Source organism: Penaeus chinensis, chromosome 17 (assembly GCF_019202785.1).
Source record: "Penaeus chinensis breed Huanghai No. 1 chromosome 17, ASM1920278v2, whole genome shotgun sequence".
Classification (NCBI taxonomy): Eukaryota; Metazoa; Arthropoda; class Malacostraca; order Decapoda; family Penaeidae; genus Penaeus; species Penaeus chinensis.
The window spans coordinates 8065834-8085833 of NC_061835.1; the positions used below are offsets into that span (position 1 = coordinate 8065834).

Consider the following 20000-nt stretch of genomic DNA (forward strand, 5'->3'; position numbering starts at 1 on the left):
ATAAACAAATATATATACGGGTATATTCTAGACTGTGTGTTTGATTACTTAATTATTTGTTTATAATATTCATTCGTTTATCGATGAATTTATATGTATATGTACCCGCGATAGATACAAATCTATTAGTCAACATATATTGCATAGAATCTCTACATAACTTACAAACAATATGATGATGATGATGATGATGATGATGATGATGATGATGATGATGATGATGATGATGATGATGATGATGATGATGATGATGATGATAATATATAATAGAATAAAAGTTATATATATTTGCTCCACCCAGACACACCAAGAGACACTGACACGGACGCAGACCTAAACAAAGGCAGAGGATTTACTCTATATATACGCATATATTACATGAACATGTATATCTATGTATTTAAGGTATATATATGTATTATGATATATATATGTATTATAATATATATATGTATTATACTATATATATGTATATATATACATTATATATATATATATTTATTTATAGACTGTGTGTGTAAATAATGTATATGTATATAATGTATACATATATAATATCAATATATGTGGGTGTGGTGTATGTTTCTGTGTACATGCACGCACACGCACACGCACACGCACACGCACACGCACACGCACACGCACGCACACGCACACGCACACGCACACGCACACGCACACGCACACGCACACGCACACACACACACACACATACACACACACACACACACACACACACACACACACACACACACACACACACACACATACACACACACACACACACACACACACACACACACACACACACACACATACACACACACACACACACACACACACACACACACACACACACACACACACACAATACACACACACACAATACACAATACACAATACACAATACACAATACACACACACAATACACACATACACAATACACATACACAATACACATACACAATACACATACACAATACACATACACAATACACATACACAATACACACATACACAATACACACATACACAATACACACATACACACATACACACATACACAATACACATACACAATACACATACACAATACACATACACAATACACATACACAATACACATACACAATACACATACACAATACACACATACACAATACACACATACACAATACACACATGCACAATACACACATGCACACATACACACATACACACATACACACACATACACAATACACATACACAATACACAATACACATACACAATACACATACACAATACACAATACACATACACAATACACAATACACAATACACAATACACACATACACACACACACACACACACACATACACACATACACACATACACACGCACACACACACGCACACACACACGCACACGCATTTTTCTAGAAAGGTCTTTATTATACAACGTAGACGGTCTGTGTTTCTTCTCCCTCGGAAAGGCTTAGGGGCGGGTCACGTGGCCAGCGCCCCGCCGCCTCGTTCAATCTCAAGGTATCGGAAGCGTAGTGGCGCGATGGCTCGACCCCCTGCCCCTGCCTCTACCCAGCCCCTGCCCTTGCCTGTGCCCAGCCCCTGTCTCTACCTCTACCTAGCCCCTGCCTGTGCCCAGCCCCTGTCTCTACCTCTACCCAGCCCCTGCCCTTGTCTCTACCCAGCCCCTACCCCTACCTCTACCCAGCCCCTGCCCCTGCCTCTACCCAGCCCCTACCCATACCTCTACCCAGCCCCTACCCATACCTCTACCCAGCCCCTACCCAGGCCCTACCCATACCTCTACCCAGCCCCTACCCCTACCTCTCCTCAGCCCCTGCCCCTGCCTCTTCCCTGCCCCTACCCCTACCTCTCCCCAGCCCCTGCCCCTGCCTCTCCCCAGCCCCTACCCCTACCTCTCCCCAGCCCCTACCCCTACCTCTTCCCAGCCCCTACCCCTACCTCTATCTCTTCCCAGTCCCTACCCTTACCTCTACCTCTACCCAGCCCCTACCCCTACCTCTACCTCTTCCCAGCCCCTACCCCTACCTCTACCTCTTCCCAGCCCCTACCCCTACCTCTACCTCTTCCCAGCCCCTACCCCTACCTCTACCTCTTCCCAGCCCCTACCCCTACCTCTACCTCTTCCCAGCCCCTACCCCTACCTCTACCTCTTCCCAGCCCCTACCCCTACCTCTACCTCTTCCCTCCCCCTCTCCCATCTCCCCTCCCCAACTCCCTCCCCCATCCTTTCCCTTCCCTCTATCCCTTCCCCTCCACCCCTCTCTGCCCTTCCCCCTTCCCACCCCTCACTGCCCTTCCCTCCCTTCCCACCCCTCACTGCCCTTCCCTCCCTTCCCACGCCTCACTGCCCTTCCCTCCCTCACTGCCCTTCCCTCCCTTCCCTCCCCTCACTGCCCTTCCCTCCCCTCACTGCCCTTCCCTCCCTTCACTGCCCTTCCCTCCCCTCACTGCCCTTCCCTCCCCTCACTGCCCTTCCCTCCCTTCCCTCCTCTTACTGCCCTTCCCTTCCTTCCCTCCCCTCACTGCCCTTCCCTCCCTTCCCTCCCCTCACTGCCCTTCCCTCCCTTCCCTCCCCTCACTGCCCTTCCCTCCCTTCCCTTCCCCCTCCCCATAGACCTACCTTTTTCAGCTGTTAATGGCGAGGCTCTCCCGCCAGTGCCATCCATACCTGTTGTGGGGAGGAGATACTGCTGCGACGTCAGGCTGGTTCTCGGGGTGGGGGGTGGGGGTGCGGGGGGTACAAGATGTATTTTATGTCTAATTTGTAATCGGTAGGCTATGAGGCCCCTATTTTTTTACAGATTGTTTATATTGTTTTTCTCGGTTTGATTTCATGGAGTACTATTGTTGCGGGAAGTCGAGTGGCGCGTGGGTAGGGAGGGGCGAGATGTTTTCTTTTTTTGTTGTCTTTGTGTTTTGTTTTCTTTTCCATTGAGGTAGATCATTGCGATATATTTTTGGATGGTTTGTGTGGAGGGCGGGTTCCCCTAAATACGTGTCCAAGTGGCGGTAGTGTATTTAAGAGACGCCTCCATTAAGGTGTCCCCTGTGTCGTCAAGTGATGTCGCTGGTGCCTGTGTCTGTGATGTCTGTGAAGTCTTTGGTATTTGTGGTGTTTGTAGGTTAAGGTTTTTTCGCTCTGCTCCTTCGCCCGGGGTTGAGGACACAAGGCCGCGCTGTCTTGATTTTATTTTTTTATTTGTTGGGTAATCGTGGTGGAGGTGGAGGTGGTGATGGCGATGTGGTGGTGGATAGTGACGGAGGCGATGGTGGAGGCAGGGGAGAGAGTGCCCTGGTGATGTCGAACCAGGCGAGTGACATCTTGAATAATTGTTTCTAATTTCCCTCTGTTTTTGTTTTTTTTGTGTGTCGTCTCTTTCTCTGAGGATTTAAGAAGTCTCGGGACGGGGTTTGTGGGAGATCCATCCCGTGGCCTCGTGTCCACATAGTATTTATAAAGTGGAGGCGTTTAGTCTGTGGGCAGCGGTTCGCATGACAAGTGTCGTCTGGCTACACGTCCATTAAACGTTAACGCATCGGTGTAAAAATATAGTATGTTGTGGCGTGGCCTGGGGAGATGATGCCGCGGTAATCTGGGCGACATGTGCGGCGTGTTGGGTATGGTGTTCCCCCTGTCCGGCGGGTATGGTGTCTGGTTCTCGTTGAGGGGATATGAGACGAAGGACGTGAGGTTTGGTATGGTGACTCAGGGGCGCTGTGGAGTCACTGTAAACCCTATGATGTCGGACTGTCGGGTATATGCTGATGACCTGATCAAGTTCCCCCTTGTGTAAATACACGAATCGGCACCTCGGCCAGGCCCCCGCATTCCCTCGCGCTCGTCGGCACGCCAACCTGAGCCTTCCGCACCTCCGCGACAAGGGCGACGATCGCGCGCCGGCCGGATGACGGGCCAGCAGTAGGGGTCCGGGAGCGTGTCTCAGCCCGAGGGACTTTGAGCCTTCCGCTAGGGCGACGGTGAGGCGAGAGTTGCGGCACGCGGATCGCGGACGGGGTGCCGTCTATCACACACGCATGCCTCGCCAGACCAATGTTGTGGAGCAAACCAGACCAGTCGCGGTGGACCAGACCAGCTCGGGCGGTGGATCAGGCGAGAACAGCGTTGTTGCAGACCGAAGCGCTTGGGTGTTGCACGGGTCGCAGTTGCCAAGTAGAGCGGGTCTGAGTTCCCATATATCGAAAATTATGACGGCCTGTGCTGGGGCAGGACCTAAACAAGACCATTTGGGCGCCTGTTTTTTTTGAGAGTGTGCCACACCAACGTCGGCGAGAGATGGTCTGGCCTGGTTTGGTCTGGGTCCTTTGGCCTATTCGAGGTCAGATCAATACACGTGGCCTGTGGGTGCCTGGTCTCGATTGTGGGAAACGGACCAGCGCCGTCGAGGAGGAGGAGGAGGCGAAGGGGGAGACGGGCGAGGAGGAGGAGGAGGAGGAGGAGAAGGGGGAGACGGGCGAGGAGGAGACGGGCGAGGAGGAGGAGGAGAAGGAGGAGAAGGGGGAGACGGGCGAGGAGGAGGAGGAGGAGGCGGAGGAGGCGAAGGAGAAGGGGGAGACGGACGAGGAGGAAGAGGAGGCCCAAGATGGAATAGGAGGAAAGACGGGGGAAAAAAGAGAGTAGGAGAAGGGAAGACGAAAAGGGAGGAAATGAAAAAAAAAAGTAGTAGGAGTCGTAAAAGGAGAGGAAGGGGGAATAGGCATAGGAGGAATAACGTGGCGAAGGGGAGACGAAAAGTGGAGGAGGGAAAGAGGGAAGAGTAAATACCAAGCGAAGAGGGAATGAAGAAGGAAACGCGGAGGGACTTGGGGCAAATCCCCGAAATCCGTAACGAAGATGGAGCAGGGGGGAGATCAAGAAAAAAAAAAAAAAAAAAGAGAAAAAAAAAGATAAAAAGCGGGAAAGAGAGAAGACACAGAAGAGAGAATGATGAACAGAGAAAAGTGAAATGAGGAGAAGCAAGGGGGCCGGGGGCGAGAGGGGGGCGGAGGAGGATGCCCGTTAAGGATGGGCACGATGACGTCATATGGTCTGGAGGTGACGATGACTCAGGTCGGGCAGAGGGGGAGGGGGGAGGGAGGGAGGGAGTGACGTCACCGGGAAATGATGCATGTGCGGATGCTTGGTGGAGGGGGGGGGGAGGGAGGGGGAGGAAGGGGAGAGGGGGGGAGAGGAGAGAGGAGAGGAGAGGAGAGGAGAGGAGAGAGGAGACAGGGGAGAGGAGACAGGGGAGGGGAGGGAAGGGTAGGGTAGGGGGATGCGGTGTGGGAGGGGAGCGAGGGCGTGAAGGGAGGGGAAACAGCAAGGGTTGATAGAGGGTGGGGGAGGGGGAGAAAGAGAGAGTAAAGGGGGAAGGGAAAATGAATGAGTATGGGGAAGGTTGCGGTAGGCGTAGGAAGGGAAACGGGGAGCGAAGAGGAGGAGGGAAGAGAAGATGAGGGAAAGGGTAAAGGAGACACAGGAAGGGGAATTTGAGAGGGACAAAGGGAGGGAGGGAGGGAACGGTAGATGAGAGAGGGAACGGTAGGAGAGAGAGAGAGAGAGAGAGAGAGAGAGAGAGAGAGAGAGAGAGAGAGAGAGAGAGAGAGAGAGAGAGAGAGAGGAGAAAGAGGGATGAAGAAAGAAAGAGAAGGGGGGGGGGGAGAAAGTCGAAGAGGGGGAGGGGCAGGATGCGGATTGTGAGTATGAATAAGATGTTGATAAGTGTGAGAATGCTATAGGGTAATGTCTTTGTTTGTTTTCGTTCGTTTTTTTTTTTGTTTTTTGTTTTTTGCGTTGTTCATGTCCTCTGTTTGGGAAATGACGATTGAACAAGGAATGTTGTGGTGTTTTTTTTGAGGAAGTAAAGATTGTGTTTGTAAGTAATTGTGTTGACTCTGTGAGTGGTGATGTGATTAGTGAGATAGTGAGCGTGGTAATGCTGTTGATATGATGATGGTGATGACTATGATGATGATGATGACTATGATGATGATGGTGATGATGAATATGATGATGATGATGATGACTATGATGATGATGGTGATGATGATGGTGATGATGACTATGATGATGGTGATGATGAATATGATGATGATGGTGATGATGACTATGATGATGACTATGATGATGGGTGATGATGAATATGATGATGATGGTGATGACTACGATGATGATGGTGATGATGACTATGATGATGATGATGGTGATGACTACGATGATGATGACTATGATGATGATGATGGTGATGACTACGATGATGATGGTGATGATGAATATGATGATGGTGATGACTACGATGATGATGATGACTATGATGATGGTGATGACTATGATGATGATGGTGATGACTATGATGATGATGGTGATGACTACGATGATGATGATGGTGATGATGAATATGATGATGGTGATGACTATGATTGTGATGGTGGGGGTGATGACGTTGATGAGTATGATAATGGTGGTGATGGTGATTATTTGCAATACGGGAGTGATGGTGAGGGCGTGCGGGGTGATGGTAACGGCGATAGCGATGGTGTGGTGTCGATGGTGAGCGCGAACCGTAGGTGGCGCTCGCGGGGGCACGGCTGGTGGGAGGCAGGAAATTGTGGTAGGCCGCCCCTCCCCCCCTCCCCCCGGTTCCCCCTTCCTCCCACATCCTCCCTCCTCCTCCCTCCTCCTCCCTCCTCCCTTCTCCTCCCTCCTCCTCCCTCCTCCCTTCTCCCCCTCCCCAACTTCTCCTCCCTTCTCCTTCTTCCCACCTTCTCACTTCTGCCCCCCTCCCATCTCCTCCCCTCTCCTCCTCCACTCCTCTCACCCTTCTCTCCCTTCCTCTCCTCCTCCCCTCCTCCCCTCCTCCCCTCCTCTCCTCCTCCTCCCCTCCTCTCTCCCCTTTCCTCCTCCACTCCTTTCTCCCACCTTCCTTCTACCACCCTCTTCCTCCTCCTTCAACATTTATCTTCCTCCGTCTCATCCCCTTCTCCAATTATCCCTTCGCCCTTCTCCCATCTCTCCCCTTTCCTCCCTTCGCCTCTCTTCTCCTTCCTCCTCCTCCTTCCTCCTTTTTCCTCCTCCTCCATCCTCCCCCCATCCTCCCCTTTTCTAATACTTCCTCTTCCTCCACTACTCCCCCTTACCCCTCCATCCTTATCCACAGTTTCTCCTTCCCTTATCTCCCCTTCCCTTATCTCCCCTTCTTCCTTCTCTCTGCCACCCCCTCTTCCCTCCCTTTCTTACCCCTCCTTCCTCCTTCCCTCGCTTCCCTTCCCTTCCCCCTTCTTCTCCCTCCTTTCCCTTGCTTTCCCTCCTTCCCGCTCCTTCCCCCTCCTTCTCCCTCCTTTCCCTTGTTTTCCCTCCTTCCCCCTCCTTCTCCCTTCCCCCTCCTTCTCCCTTCCCCTCCTCCTTCTCCCTTCCCCCTCCTTCTCCCTTCCCCCTCCTTCTCCCTTCCCCTCCTTCTCCCTTCCCCCCTCCTTCTCCCTTCCCCCTCCTCCCTTCCCCCTCCTTCTCCCTTCCCCCTCCTCCCTTCCCCCCTCCTCCTCCCGTCCCCCTCCTTCTCCCTTCCCCCCTCCCTTCCCCCCTCCTTCTCCCTTCCCCCTCCTTCTCCCTTCCCCCCTCCTCCTTTCCCCCTCCCTCTCCCTTCCCCCCTCCTCCCTTCCCCCTCCTCCCTTCCCCCCTCCCCCTCCTCTTCCCCCTCCTCCCTTCCCCCCTCCTCCTCCTCTTCCCCCTCCTCCCTTCCCCCCTCCTCCTCCTCTTCCTCCTTTTTTCTTCCTTCACCCTCCTCTTTCTTTCTCCTTCCTCCCCTCTCTCCCTCCTCCTCCCGTCTTCCTCCTCTGCCACACATCCGTCTCTTGTCTTGTGATAACGCTCCGTCTCTCCTCCCTCCTATTCCCCCCTCCCCCTCCTTCTTCCCTCTCCCTCTTCATCCTCCCTTCTCCCTCCTCGTCCTCCCTTTTTCCTCGTCCTCCCATCTCCCATCTCCCTCCTTCCCCCTCCCTTCTCCCCCCTTCCCCCTCCCTTCTCCCTCCTCCCCTCTCCTTCCCCCTCCCTTCTCCCTCCTTCCCCCTCCCTTCTCCCCTCCTTCCCCCTCCCTTCTCCCTCCTTCCCCCCCCCTTCTCCCTCCTTCCCCCTCCCTTCTCCCTCCTTCCCCCTCCTTCTCCCCCTCCCCCCCCCCCCCCCCCCCCCCCCCCACCCCCCCCCCCTCCCCCCCCCCCCCCCCCCCCCCCCCCCCCCCACCCCCCCCCCCCCCCCCCCCCCCCCCCCCCCCACCCCCCCTTCTCCTCCTCTCCCCCCTCCCCCCCCCCCCCTTCTCCCTCCCCCTCCCTTCTCCCCCCTCCTCCCCCTCCCCTCCCCTCCCTCTCCTCCCTTCCCCCCCTACCCCCCTCCTTCCCCTCCCTCCCCACCCCCCCCCCTCCCTCCTTCCCCCTCCTTCACCCCCTTCCCCTCCACCCCCTCTCCCCTCCTTCTCCCTCCTTCTCCCTCCTTCTCCTCCTTCCCCCTCCCCTCCCTCCTTCCCCCTCCCTCCTCCCTCTACCCCCTCCCTCTCCCTCCTTCCCCCCTCCCTCTCCCCTCCTTCCCCCCCCTTCTTCTCCCTCCCCCCCCCTCCCTTCCTCCCTCCTTACCCCCCTTCCCCCCTCCTTCCCCCTCCTTCCTCCTCCCCTCCTCCTCCATCCCCTCCTTCTCACCTCCTTCCCCCTCCCTTTCTCCCCTCCTTCCCCCCCCCTCCCTTCCCCCTCCCCCCCTCCCTTTTTCCTCCTCCCCCTCCCTTCCCCTCCTCTCCCCCTCCTCCCCTCCATCCCCCCTCCTCCCCTTCCCCCCCTTCTCCCTCCCTTCCCCTCCTTCTCCCTCCTTCCCCTCCCTCCTACCCCCCTCCCCCTCCCCCTCCCTCCTACCCCCTCCCCTCCCCCCCCCCCCTTCCCCTCCCTTCCTCCCCCCCCTTTCCCCCTCCCTCCCCCCCCCCTCCCTTCTCCTCCTCCCTCCCTCCCCCTCCCTCTCCCCCTTCCCCCCCCTTCCCCTCCTCTCCCCCCCCTCCCTTCTCCCTCCTTCTCCCTCCCCCCCTCCCCTTCTCCCTCCTTCCCCCTCCCCCCTCTCCCCCCCTCCCTCCTCCCCTCCTTCTCCCCCCTTCCCCCTCCCCTCCCCCTCTCCCCCCTTCTCCCCTCCCTTCCCCCTCCTCTCCCCCTTCCCCCTCCTTCTCACCTCCCCCCCCCCCCTCCCCTCCCTCCCTCCCCCCGTCCCTTCCCCCCCCCCTCCCCCCTCTCCCCTTCTCCCTCCCTTCCCCTCCCTTCTCCCTCCTCTCCCTCCTTCTCCCCCTTTCCCCCTCCCTCCTTCCCCCTCCCCCTTCTCCCCTCCTTCCCCCTCCCTTCCTTCCCTCCTTCTTCCCCCTCCTTCTCCCCCTTCCCCCTCCTCTTCCCCCATCCTTCTCCCTCCTTCCCCCTCCCTCCTCCTCCCCCCCCTTCTCCCCCCTTCCCCCTCACCTTCCCCCCCCTCCTCCCCCCTCCCTTCCCCCCCCTTCCCCCCTCCCCTCTTCCCCCCCCTTCCCCCTCCCTTCTCCCTCCTTCCCCCTCCCTTCTCCCTCCTTCCCCCTCCCTTCCTCCCTCCTTTCCCCCCCCCTTTCTCCCTCCTTCCCCTTCCCCCTCCCCTTTCTCCCTCTTCCCCCTTTCCCTTTTTTCCCTCCTTCCCTCCCTCCTTCTCCCTCCCTTCCCCCCTCCCTTCTCCCTCCTTCCCCCTCCTTTCCCCTTTTCCCCCCCCTTCTCCTCCTTCCCCCTCCCTTCCCTCCCTCCCTTCTCCCCCTTTCCCTTCCCTTCCTTCCCCTCCTTCCCCCCCGTCCCCCCCCATCTCCTCCCCCTCCCCTCCCCCCCTCCTCCCTCCTCCTCCTCCCCTCTTCCCCTTCCCCCCTCCTCTCCCCCTTCCCCCCTCCTCCTCCTCCTCCCCCCTTTTCCCCCTCTCCCCCCCTCTCCCCTTCCCCCTTTCCTCCCCCTCCCCCCTTCCGCCCCCCTTTCCCCTCCTCTCGCCCTCCCTCCTCCCCCTCCCCTCCTCCTTCCCTCCCCCCCTCCCCTCCCCCTTTCCTCCCTCCCCTCCCCCTCCTTCTCCCCCTTCCCCCCCCTTCTCCCCCCCCCCCCCCTCCCTCTCCCTCCTTCCCCCTCCTCCTCCTCCTTCCCCCTCTCCCTCCTCCTCCTTCCCTCTCTCCCACACATCCGTCTCTTGTCTTGTGATAACTCGCCAGTTCTATTTTTTTTTGTTTCTTGCTAAAAGCTTTGGGCTTTCGGCAGATTTGGATATTTGCTTTTGTTAGGTTCTCGCGCGGGGGAATGGGGGATGTGGAGTTTTTTCTTCTCTCTCTTGCTCTTCTGTTTTGTTTCTGTTTTTCCTTCTCTTTGTCTTTCGTTGTGGACGTTTGTTTTTTCTCTCTTTTCTTTCTTTTGGGGTCTCTCTCTCTTTTTCTCTTTTTTTTTTTTCGTCTTGGAATTTTCTGTGCTTGTGGCCTTTCGTTTTCCGTCTGCTCTCCGCGTTTCTCTTTTTTTCTCTCTTTTCACTTCATTTCGTTCCATTATTCTCTTCTGTTTCCGCCTCGTCTTGTCTTGTGTTGGCTTGCCGCCGCCTTCTCTCTTTTTCTCTCCCCTCTTATTCTGTTTGATTTATCTCTTTATCTCCCTTTCCTATCTCCCTCTTCTCCCTTTCCTATCTCCCTCTTCTTCCTTTCCTATCTCCCTCTTCTTCCTTTCCTATCTCCCTCTTCTTCCCTTTTCCTATCTCCCTCTTCTTCCTTTCCTATCTCCCTCTCTTCCTTTCCTATCTCCCTCTTCTTCCTTTCCTATCTCCCTTTTCCCTCCTTTCCTATCTCCCCTTTTTCCTTTTCCCTATCTCCCTTTTCCTTTTTTCCCCCTTTCCAAACCCCCTTCTTTCCCCTTTTCCTACTCCCTCTTCTCCCTTTACCTATCTCCCTCTGTTCCCTTAAATCTCCCTCTTTTCCCTTTCCTATCTCCCTCTTCTCCCTTTCCTATCTCCCTCTTCTCCCTTTCCTATCTCCCTCTTCTCCCTTTCCACCCCCTTTTCCCCTTTTTCCTATTTTCCCCTCTTCCCCTTTTCCCTACCCCCTTTCTTTTTCCCTTTTCCTATCTCCCCTCTTCTCCCTTTCCTATTCCCCTTCCCCTTCCTATCCCTCTTCTCCCTTTCCCGATCCCCCCTTTTTCTCCCTTCCCTTTATCCCCCCCCTCTTCTCCCTTTTCCCAAATCCCCCTTTTTCCCCCTTTCCTATCTCCCTCTTCTCCCTTTCCTAGCTCCCTCTTCTCCCTCCATCCCCTCTTTCTCCTTTCCTATCTCCTCTTCCCCCTTTTCCTAGTTCCCTCTTTTTCCCTTTCCTATCCCCCTCGGGTTCCCTTTCCTTTTTCCCTTTTCCCCCTTTTCCCTATCTCCCTCTTCCCCTTTTCCCCTACTCCCCTTCTCCCTTTCCTATTTCCCTTTTCCCTCCCTTCCTATCTCCCTCTTCCCTTCCTTTCTCCCCTTCTCCCTTTCCTAGCTCCCCTTCTCCCCTTTCCTATCTCCCCCCTGTTCCCTTTCCTATCTCCCTCTTCTTCCTTTCCTATCTCCCTCTTCTTCCTTTCCATTTTCCCCTCTTTTTCCTTCCTATCTCCCTTTTCTCCTTTCCTATCTCCTCTTCTCCCTTTCCTACTCCCTCTTCTTTCCTTCCTATCTCCCTCTCTTTTTTCCCTTAGCTTTTCCCTCTTCTCCCTTTATCTATCTCCTCTTCTCCTTTTTTCACCCTTACTATCCCCTCTTCTTCTTTCCCTTTCCCTATCCCCTCTGTCCCTTAAATCTCCCTCTGTTCCCTTTCCTATCTCCCTCTTCTCCCCTTCCTCTCTACCTCTTCTTCCCCTCTCTCCTTTCTCCCTTTTTTTGACACACTCACTCTCCTCCATCCTCTCCTCTTTTCTCCTCTCCTCTCCTCTCCTCTCCTCTCCTCTCCTCTCCTCTCCTCTCTCTCATTTCCCAATTTCCTTTCTCTTTCAGTCGACGTGCGTGCGTGTGTGTGCATATTGCAAGTTAGAATGTTAGTGTTGCAATCTCCCGCGGCCATCTTGACCTTCCTCGACCGGACTTGCTTTCCCAGAGGCGACCCCCCTCCCCCTCCTTTTCTTGGGGGGGGGGTGTAAACAGGCGTCCGTCATGTTTAATTGGTTTTTTTTCTGTTCGTCCTTTTGTGTTGGAGACGTGGGAGGTGTTCGTGGGGTGGGTCTGCATGTTGATGGGATGTGACGTGATTGCAGTGCGATGTGTTGTCACGTGATATGATTGTAATTGCAGTGTCACGTGATACTGTAATTGCAATGTCACGTGATATTGTAGTTGCAGTGTCACGTGATATTGTAATTGCAGTGTCACGTGAAACTGTAATTGCAATGTCACGTGATTGTAAGTTGCATGTCAGTTTATGAATTTCAGGTTTCCCGGAAAACTGTAAATGCAGTGTAAAAGGGGTTTGACATGATTGAGTTCAAAGTATGTGACTTGATTGCATTGCTATGTGAAGTGATGTCACGTGATATGATTGTAATCGCATTGTGACATGACTGACGAACATGAAATGTGATGCCCAAAATAAAAAAGATTTTTAAAAACTGCATCTCTGTCAGAGTAGACGTTTTGTATTTTTCATCTTGATATATATATATATATTTTTTTTTTTTTTTTTTTTTTTTTTTAACCGTCCGAAAGCTGATTCGAACGGGGGTTAGAAGGCCAAACAACAACCGTATTTATGTATTTATTTTTCGGGGTTTAATTTTTTGGACGCTCCCGGGGGAAGCAGGGCAGGTGGCGCTCCGGGATTTTTGTTTTTCGTTTCTCGTTTCTCTCTCTTTTCTCTCTCTCTCTCTCTCTCTCTCTCTCTCCTCTCCCTCTCTCTCTCCCTCTCTCTCTCTCTTCTCCCCCTCCTCTCTCTCTCTCCCTCTCCTCCCCTCTCTCTCCCACCCTCCCCTCTCTTCCCTCTTTTCTCCCTCCCCCCCCTCTCTCTCCCCTCTCTCCCTCTCCCTCCCTCTCTCTCCCTCTCTCTCCCCCTCTCCTCCCTCTCCTCTCTCTTTCTTTTTCTCTTTTCTCTTTCTCTTCTCGTTTCTCTTTCTCTTTCTCTTCTCTCCTTCCTCTCTCTCTCTCATCTCTCTCTCATCTTCTTTCTCTTTTCCCTCGCTCTCTCTTTTCTCTCTCTCTTCCTCTCTCTCATCTCTCTCCCCTCCCCCTCTCTCTCTCTCTCTCTCTCTCTCTCTCTCTCTTTCCCTTTTCTTTCACTTTTTCTCTCCTCTCTCTCTCTCTCTCTCCCCTCTCTTCTCTCCCCCCCCCCTTCTTCTCTTCTCTCTCCCTCTCTCTTCTCTCGCTCTCTTTCCTTTTCCCTCTTTCTCTTTCTCTCTTTCTCCTCTCCCTCTCTCTCTCTCTCTCTCCTATCTCTCTTCTCTTCCACTTCCTCTTTCTCTCCCTCTTCTCTCTCTCTCTCTCTCTCTCGCCCTACTCTCCTCCTTTCTCTCCTCTCTCCTCTCTCTCTCCTCTCTCCTCTCTCCCCCCTTCTCTCTCTCTCTCTCCCCTCCCCTCTCCCCCTCTCCCTCCCCCTCACCCTCTCTTCCCCCCCTCCTCCCTCCCCTTTCACCCCTCCTCATCTCTCCTCTCTTCTCTCCTTTCTCTCCTTTCTGGGCAAGTAAATTGAATGGTGCGTGCGTGCGTGCGTGCTTGCCCGAGTACCTTGGTGGGTACGTGTTATTCTTGAGAGATGAAAGCACTGTGTTTGTGCGTTAAGGAGAGGATTGCAAGCTGTGGTGTTCGCACGTGTTATGCTTTGACTGCAGGAAGAAAAAGGATTTTTTTCCCGTTAACGTTTTCTTTTTTCCCCACCACTCATCATCTTTCTCCTTCCTCCCACCTTCCATTCCTTACTCTCTCTTCTTCCCCGTTTCCTCCTTTCCGTCTTCACTCACTCAATCTTCTCCTCCTCTCCTCCCTCTACCCCTCCCCCCTCCCCCTTTTCCCCCTTCCCCTTCCCCCTTCAATCTCCCCCTCCACCTACCCTTCCCCTCTCCCCCCTCCACCTTCACTTCCCCCCTCTCTCTCCCCTCCACCTTCACTTCCCCTCTCTCTCCCCTCCACCTTCACTTCCCCCTCTCTCCCCTCCACCTTCACTTCCCCCTCTCTCTCCCCTCCACCTTCACTTCCCCCCCTCCCCCTCCCCTCCACCTTCCCACTCCCCCCCTCCCCTCCCCCCCTCCACCTTCACTTCCCCCTCCCTCCCTCCCCCCCTCCCCCCCCCCCCCTTCCCTCCCCCTCCTCTTTCTCCCCCCTTCATCTTCGTCCGTCGCGCTCTTCTCCCTCGCTGTGGGTCGGCGGCTCGGCTAACGAGACTCAGGCGCGTGGGGGGGGGGGGGGCGGAACCCGAGTGATTCATTGTGAATAAACATAATGAAAATGTCTCATTCAGTGGCGTTTGTTAATCGATCCTCTCCTCTTACTTCGCCTCCTTCTCTTCTTCTACTTCATCCTCCTCATACTCTTCCTTCTCTTTCTACTATTCTCTCTTTCTCCTTCTCCTTCTCCTTCTCCTTCTCCTTCTCCTTCTCCTCCTTCTCCTTCTCCTTCTCCTTCTTCTCCTTCTCCTTCTCCTTCTCCTTCTCCTTCTCCTTCTCCTTCTCCTTCTCCTTCTCCTTCTCCTTCTCCTTCTCCTTCTCCTTCTCCTTCTCCTTCTCCTTCTCCTTCTCCTTCTCCTTCTTCTCCTTCTCCTTCTCCTTCTCCTTCTCCTCCTTCTTCCCTCCTGTCTCCTTCTCCTCCTTCTCCTTCTCCTTCTCCTCCTTCTCCTTCTCCTTCTTCTCCTTCTCCTCCTTCTCCTTCTCTTTCTCTTTCTCTTTCTCTCTTGTCTCTTTCTCTTCTCCTCCCTCTCCCCCTCTCCATCTCCCTCCTCTCCACCTCCCTCCTCTCCACCTTACCCTCCTCTCCGTCTCCCTTCTCTCCCCCTTCCCCCCTCTCTCGACTTCCTTTCCCTCCCACCCTCCCGGTTCCTCTCCCCCTCCCCCTCGGCTCCTCTCCCCACCTCTCCCCCTCCCCCTCTCCCTCTCCCCCTCCCCCCTCCCCCTCTCCCCTTTCGGCTCCCCCCCCTCTCCCCCTCCCCCTCCCCCTCCCCCTCTCCCCTTTCGGCTCCCCCTCTCCCCTTTCGGCTCCCCCTCTCCCCTTTCGGCTCCCCCTCTCCCCTCTCGGCTCCTCCCCGTCCCCCCTCTCGGTTCCTCCCCCTTCCCCCGTTCTTGATCACGCGTCTGCTAGTACATTCTGCTTGCATCCGCGTTTCCATCTCTGTTTACCTTTCTTCCTGTTTTTGTTTTTAAACCAGTTACCAGCGTAGGGATGGATGGAGGGTGGGGGGAGGAGGTAGGACGGATAGGTTACATGTAGGGGGGGGAGTGGGAGGAGAGAGGGGGGGGGAAGAGTGGGGAGGTGGGATTAAGGAAGAGGGAGGGAGTGGTGTGAAAATGGAGGGGAGGAAGGGAGAGGAGAAGAGTGTGGGGGTGGTGGAGAGGGAGAGGGAGAAGAGGAAGATGTGTGGGGTGGTGGAGAGGGAGAGGGAGAAGGAGAGGGAGAGGGAGGGTAGGGGGAGGGGAGAAGGGGAGAGGAGGAAGAGCGTGGGGTGGTGGAGGAGGGAGAGGGAGAGGGAGAGGGAAAAAAATGTGGGAGTGGAGGAGAGGGAGTAAGAGTGGAAGAGCAAGGTAGGTTTATAACTGTAGTGTTAAATTTAAGGTGTATTTGATTGCCCTTAATAATTAATATGATATGTGAAAATTAGAACTAGGACGGAGTAGGAGTGGGAGGGGGAGCGGAGTGGGAGGGGGGTAGGGCGGAGTGGGAGGGGGGTAGGGCGGAGTGGGAAGGGGGGCCGGAAGGAAGAGACGCACCGATGAAATTGTATGGAAGGGGTATGTCTGAGAGTACGATTTTTTATAGGGGTGTGTGTGTGTGCGTGCGTGTGCGCGTGCGTGTGCGTGAGCGTTCGTGTGGTAACTTGAGTGTTTTGTGGGCAAGTGTTTCCGTGTGTCGGTGGCTGCGTAGCTGTTCTCGTTGTTTATATCCTTTTACGGTTTGTTCGTGGTGAAATCGAGTGACTTTTTCATGTTAGGAAGATGAGGATGAGGATGAGGATGAGGATGAGGATGAGGATGAGGATGAGGATGATGAGGGGGGAGGGAAGGATAGATAGCGGGAAGGATAGATAGCGGGAAGGATAGATAGCGGGAAGGATAGACAGCCGGATGGGATAGACAGCCGGATGGGATAGACAGCGGGAGGGAGAGGCCCGCACGCAGATCCGGCTTTGTTTACAGCCGAGACGGATAGCATTGCGGTCGGCGACGTTAAATATTTAACTGATTATTCCCAAACAAGATTCGGCGGTGGAAGTGGAGCGCGAACGCGGGATTCGGGCGCGTTATGTCCCGTCGCGCTAAGCGGGGGACGGCAGCAGGGGCGCTCTCGCGCTCTCTGTCTGTCTGTCTCTGTCTGTCTGTCTGTGTGTCTGTGTGTCTGTGTGTCTCTCTTTGTCTCTCTGTGTGTCTGTGTTTCTCTGGCTGGTCTCTGTCTGTCTCTGTCTGTCTCTGTCGTCTCTGTCTGTCTCTGCTGTCTCTGTTCTGTCTCTATCTGTCTCTTCTCTCTCCTTCACGACTCTCGTCTCTTCTCTCTCTCTCACTCTCTCTCTCCATCTCTCCTCTCCCTCCCTCCCCCCTCCCTCCCCTCCTCCCTCCCTCCCGTCCTTCCCCCCTCCCTCCCCCCTCCCCTCCCTCCCTCCCTCCCTCCCCCCTCCCCTCTCTCCCACCCCCCCTCTCTCTCGTCCGTCTGTCTGTCTGTCTCTGTCTGTCTCTGTCGTCTGTCTCTGTCTGTCTCTGTCTGTCTCTGTCCTGTCCACTGTCTGTCTCTGTCTGTCTCTGTCTGTCTCTGTCTGTCTCTGTCTGTCTCCTGTCTGTCTCTGTCTGTCTCTGTCTCTCTCTGTCTGTCTCTCTCTCTCTCTCCTCACTCTCTCTTCTCTTCTCTCTCTCTCTCTTCTCTCTCTCTTCTCATCTCTCTCTCATCTCTCTCTCTCTCTCTCTCTCTCCAGTCCTCTCTCTCCTCTCCTCCTCTCTCTCTCTCTATCTCTCTCTCTCTATCTCTATCTCTCTCTCTCTCTCTCCCTCTCTCCCTCCCTCCCTCCCTCCCTCCTTCCCTCCTTCCCTCCCTCCCTCCTTCCCTCCCCTCCCTCCCTCCCTCCTCCCCCCTTCTCTCCTCCCCCCCATCTCTCCCACCCCCCCTCTCTCTCTCTCCGTCCTGTCCCTGTCTGTCCTGTCTCCCTCCCCCTCTCCCCCTCCCCCATCCCCCTCTCTCCCCTCCCCCCTCCCCCTCCCCCTCCCCCCTCTCCCCCTTCCCTCCCTCCCTTTTCCCCTCTCCCCCCTCTCTCTTCCCCCCTCCCCCTTCATTGGCCTTGCCCTTATCGGCGTCGGGATGGCGACCGTGGCCATGGGCGGTGTCGAGTGACGCATTTTGCTTTTCTTTTATCCGTACGTTGGGGCGGCGGGGAGGGAAAGGAGGAGGGAGGGAGGGAGAGAGAGAGAAAGAGGGAGAGAGAGAGAAAGAGGGAGAGAGAGAGAGAGAGAAAGAGGGAGAGGGAGAGGGAGAGGGATAGGAATGGAGGGAGGGATAGGAATGGAGGGAGGGATAGGAATGGAGGGAGGGATAGGAAGGGAGGGAGGGATAGGAAGGGAGGGAGGGATAGGAATGGAAGGGAAGTAAGGAAGCGATTGGCAGGCGATTGCGATGAAGAGGAGAAGGGGGAAAAAAGGAATAAATACGTCGTCAGCGAGGTTTTATAATGAGGAGGAGGAGGAGGATTATAGCGAAGGGTTATTTCCATATTTGTGTTGAGCATTCATGTCGTTCGTTGTTGTTGTTGTTGTTGTTGTTGTCGTTGTTGTCGTTGTTGTTGTTGTTGTTGTTGTTGTTGTTGTTGTTGTTGTTGTTGTTGTTACCGAGCAGCAACAGCATTAAAAAATGGCCCTTGATTTAGGGGAGTTTCCGCGGCAGTTTGAGGAGCAACAGCTGAAATAAGAAGATAAGAAATAAAACAAGTAGGCTAACTTTAACAGACGGTAACATTCGTAGCAGTTTTAAGGAAAAGTTTTGGGGGAGTAGGAGACAGCAAGCATGTGAGAGAAAGTGAGAGAAAGTGAGAGAAAGTGAGAGGAAGTCGTTGAGAAAAGTCAAAAGGAGGTGGAGACAGCAAGCAAGTAAAGGCGAGACAGTAAGCCAGGGAGAGATAGAGGCGAAAAGTCCCCAGCAGTGACGAGGAGGCGAGAAGGGCGCTAAGCAAACATCCACGGCGACGCAAGGGGGGGGGGGCTGGGGGAGGGGGGCAGGGCCGGACGGGTCGGGACATTCCTGGAGAGCGACCCTTCGAGGAAGTGCCTTCTCCTCCTCCGCCCTGTTCTCGTTCGCTTTCCCCTCCTCAATTGTTTTTTTTTAAACCCTTGTTCTCCTCCTAATTCTTCCCTTGCTTCTTCGTCTTTTTCTTCTTCTTCTTCGTCTTTTTCTTCTTCTTCGTCTTTTTCTTCTTCATCTTTTTCTCCTCCTCCTCCTCCTCCTCCTCCTCCTCCTCCTCCTCCTCCTCCTCCTCCTCCTCCTCCTCCTCCTCCTCCTCCACCACCTTTTCCACCTCCCCCTCCACCTCCTCCTCCAGATTCCCTCGAAAAGCCGCAATCCGAGCCTTCCTCCTTTCCCCCCTTTTTCATCTCTCCTCCTCCCCTCCTCCTCCTCCTCCTCCTCCTCCTCCTCCTCCTCCTCCTCTCCTCCTCCTCCTCCTCCCCCTCCTCCCCCTCCCCCTCCCCCTCCCCCTCCCCCTCCTCCCTCCCCCCTCCCACTTCCTCTCCCTCTCCCTCTCCCCCTCTCTCTCTCTTTCCCCCTCCCCATCCCCTCCCCCTCCCTCTCCCCTTCCCACTCCCCCCCTCCCTCTCCCTCTCCCTCTCCCTCTCCCCCTCCCCCTCCCTTTCCCTCTCCCCCTCCTCCTCCCCCCCTCTCTCTCTCTCTCCCCCTCCCCCTCTCTCTCCCCCTCCCCCTCTCTCTCCCCCTCCCCCTCTCTCTCCCCCTCCCTCTCCCCGCCCCGCCCCCCCTCCCCTTCGCGTGGGGATGTCGAACCGTCTGCCTCCCCTCGCCTTGGCCTGGCGCTGGTGTCGGTCTGTCTGAGTCGCGATGGCGCTGTACCTACAAGGGGCCCGGATAGAGAATCTTCGGAGTTCTATCTTTTTTTTTTTTTTTGGGGGGGGGGGGGGTGGGGGGGTGGGGTGGGGGGGGAGTCGTCTGATGTGCAAGTTTGTGTGGGTTTGTTTGTTTGCCTGTTTGTCTGATAGGGACGCGGGAATTTGTTGTGGTTGAGTGTTCTTGGTGTTTTTTTTTTCTTTTCTTCATATTTTTTGCTCCCCCCCATGCCTCCATCCCTTCCCCATTTCCCTCCACGTCTATCCCTCCACCTCCCATCCCACCCTTCTCACTTCGTTCTACCTCCCATCCCTCCCTCCCCACTTCCTTCCACTTCCCTCCACCTCTTTCCGTTCCCTTCCTCCTCCACTTCCCTCCACCTCAGATATCTCCTTCCCCACTTCCTTCTACGTCCCTCCCTCCCTCCCCCTCACTTCCCTCCACCTCCACTCCGACTTCCCTCCACCTCCACTCCGACTTCCCTCCACCTCCACTCCGACTTCCCTCCACCTCCACTCCGACTTCCCTCCACCTCCACTCCGACTTCCCTCCCTGCCAACAGCATTACATAAGCCTCGGGTGACCGTGGGAGTTTGTCGGCGGTAATGCGAGGCGATAAGAGGCCGTCGACGGGGCCTGTGCGATAGATAACGCTGGCGATTTAGCGAATTCCGATAATGCGAGAGAGGACTCCTCCACAACACACGCCTCCTTGGCAGTGTCACGCGAAGCAGGCAGGCAGG

At 55.1% G+C, this 20000-nt stretch overlaps 2 protein-coding genes across 2 annotated transcripts in view; both read left to right on the top strand.

Moving 5' to 3' along the window:
* The window catches only part of LOC125033964 (dystroglycan 1-like), a 78309-nt gene that overhangs the window by 21254 nt on the left and 37055 nt on the right, over positions 1-20000 (top strand). The window lies entirely within an intron of this gene.
* On the top strand, positions 1552-3159 carry LOC125034042 (anther-specific proline-rich protein APG-like). The gene is made up of 2 exons (XM_047625682.1): positions 1552-1796; positions 3072-3159. The coding sequence occupies exons 1-2, from the start codon at positions 1552-1554 to the stop codon at positions 3157-3159; spliced, it is 333 nt and encodes a 110-aa protein (XP_047481638.1).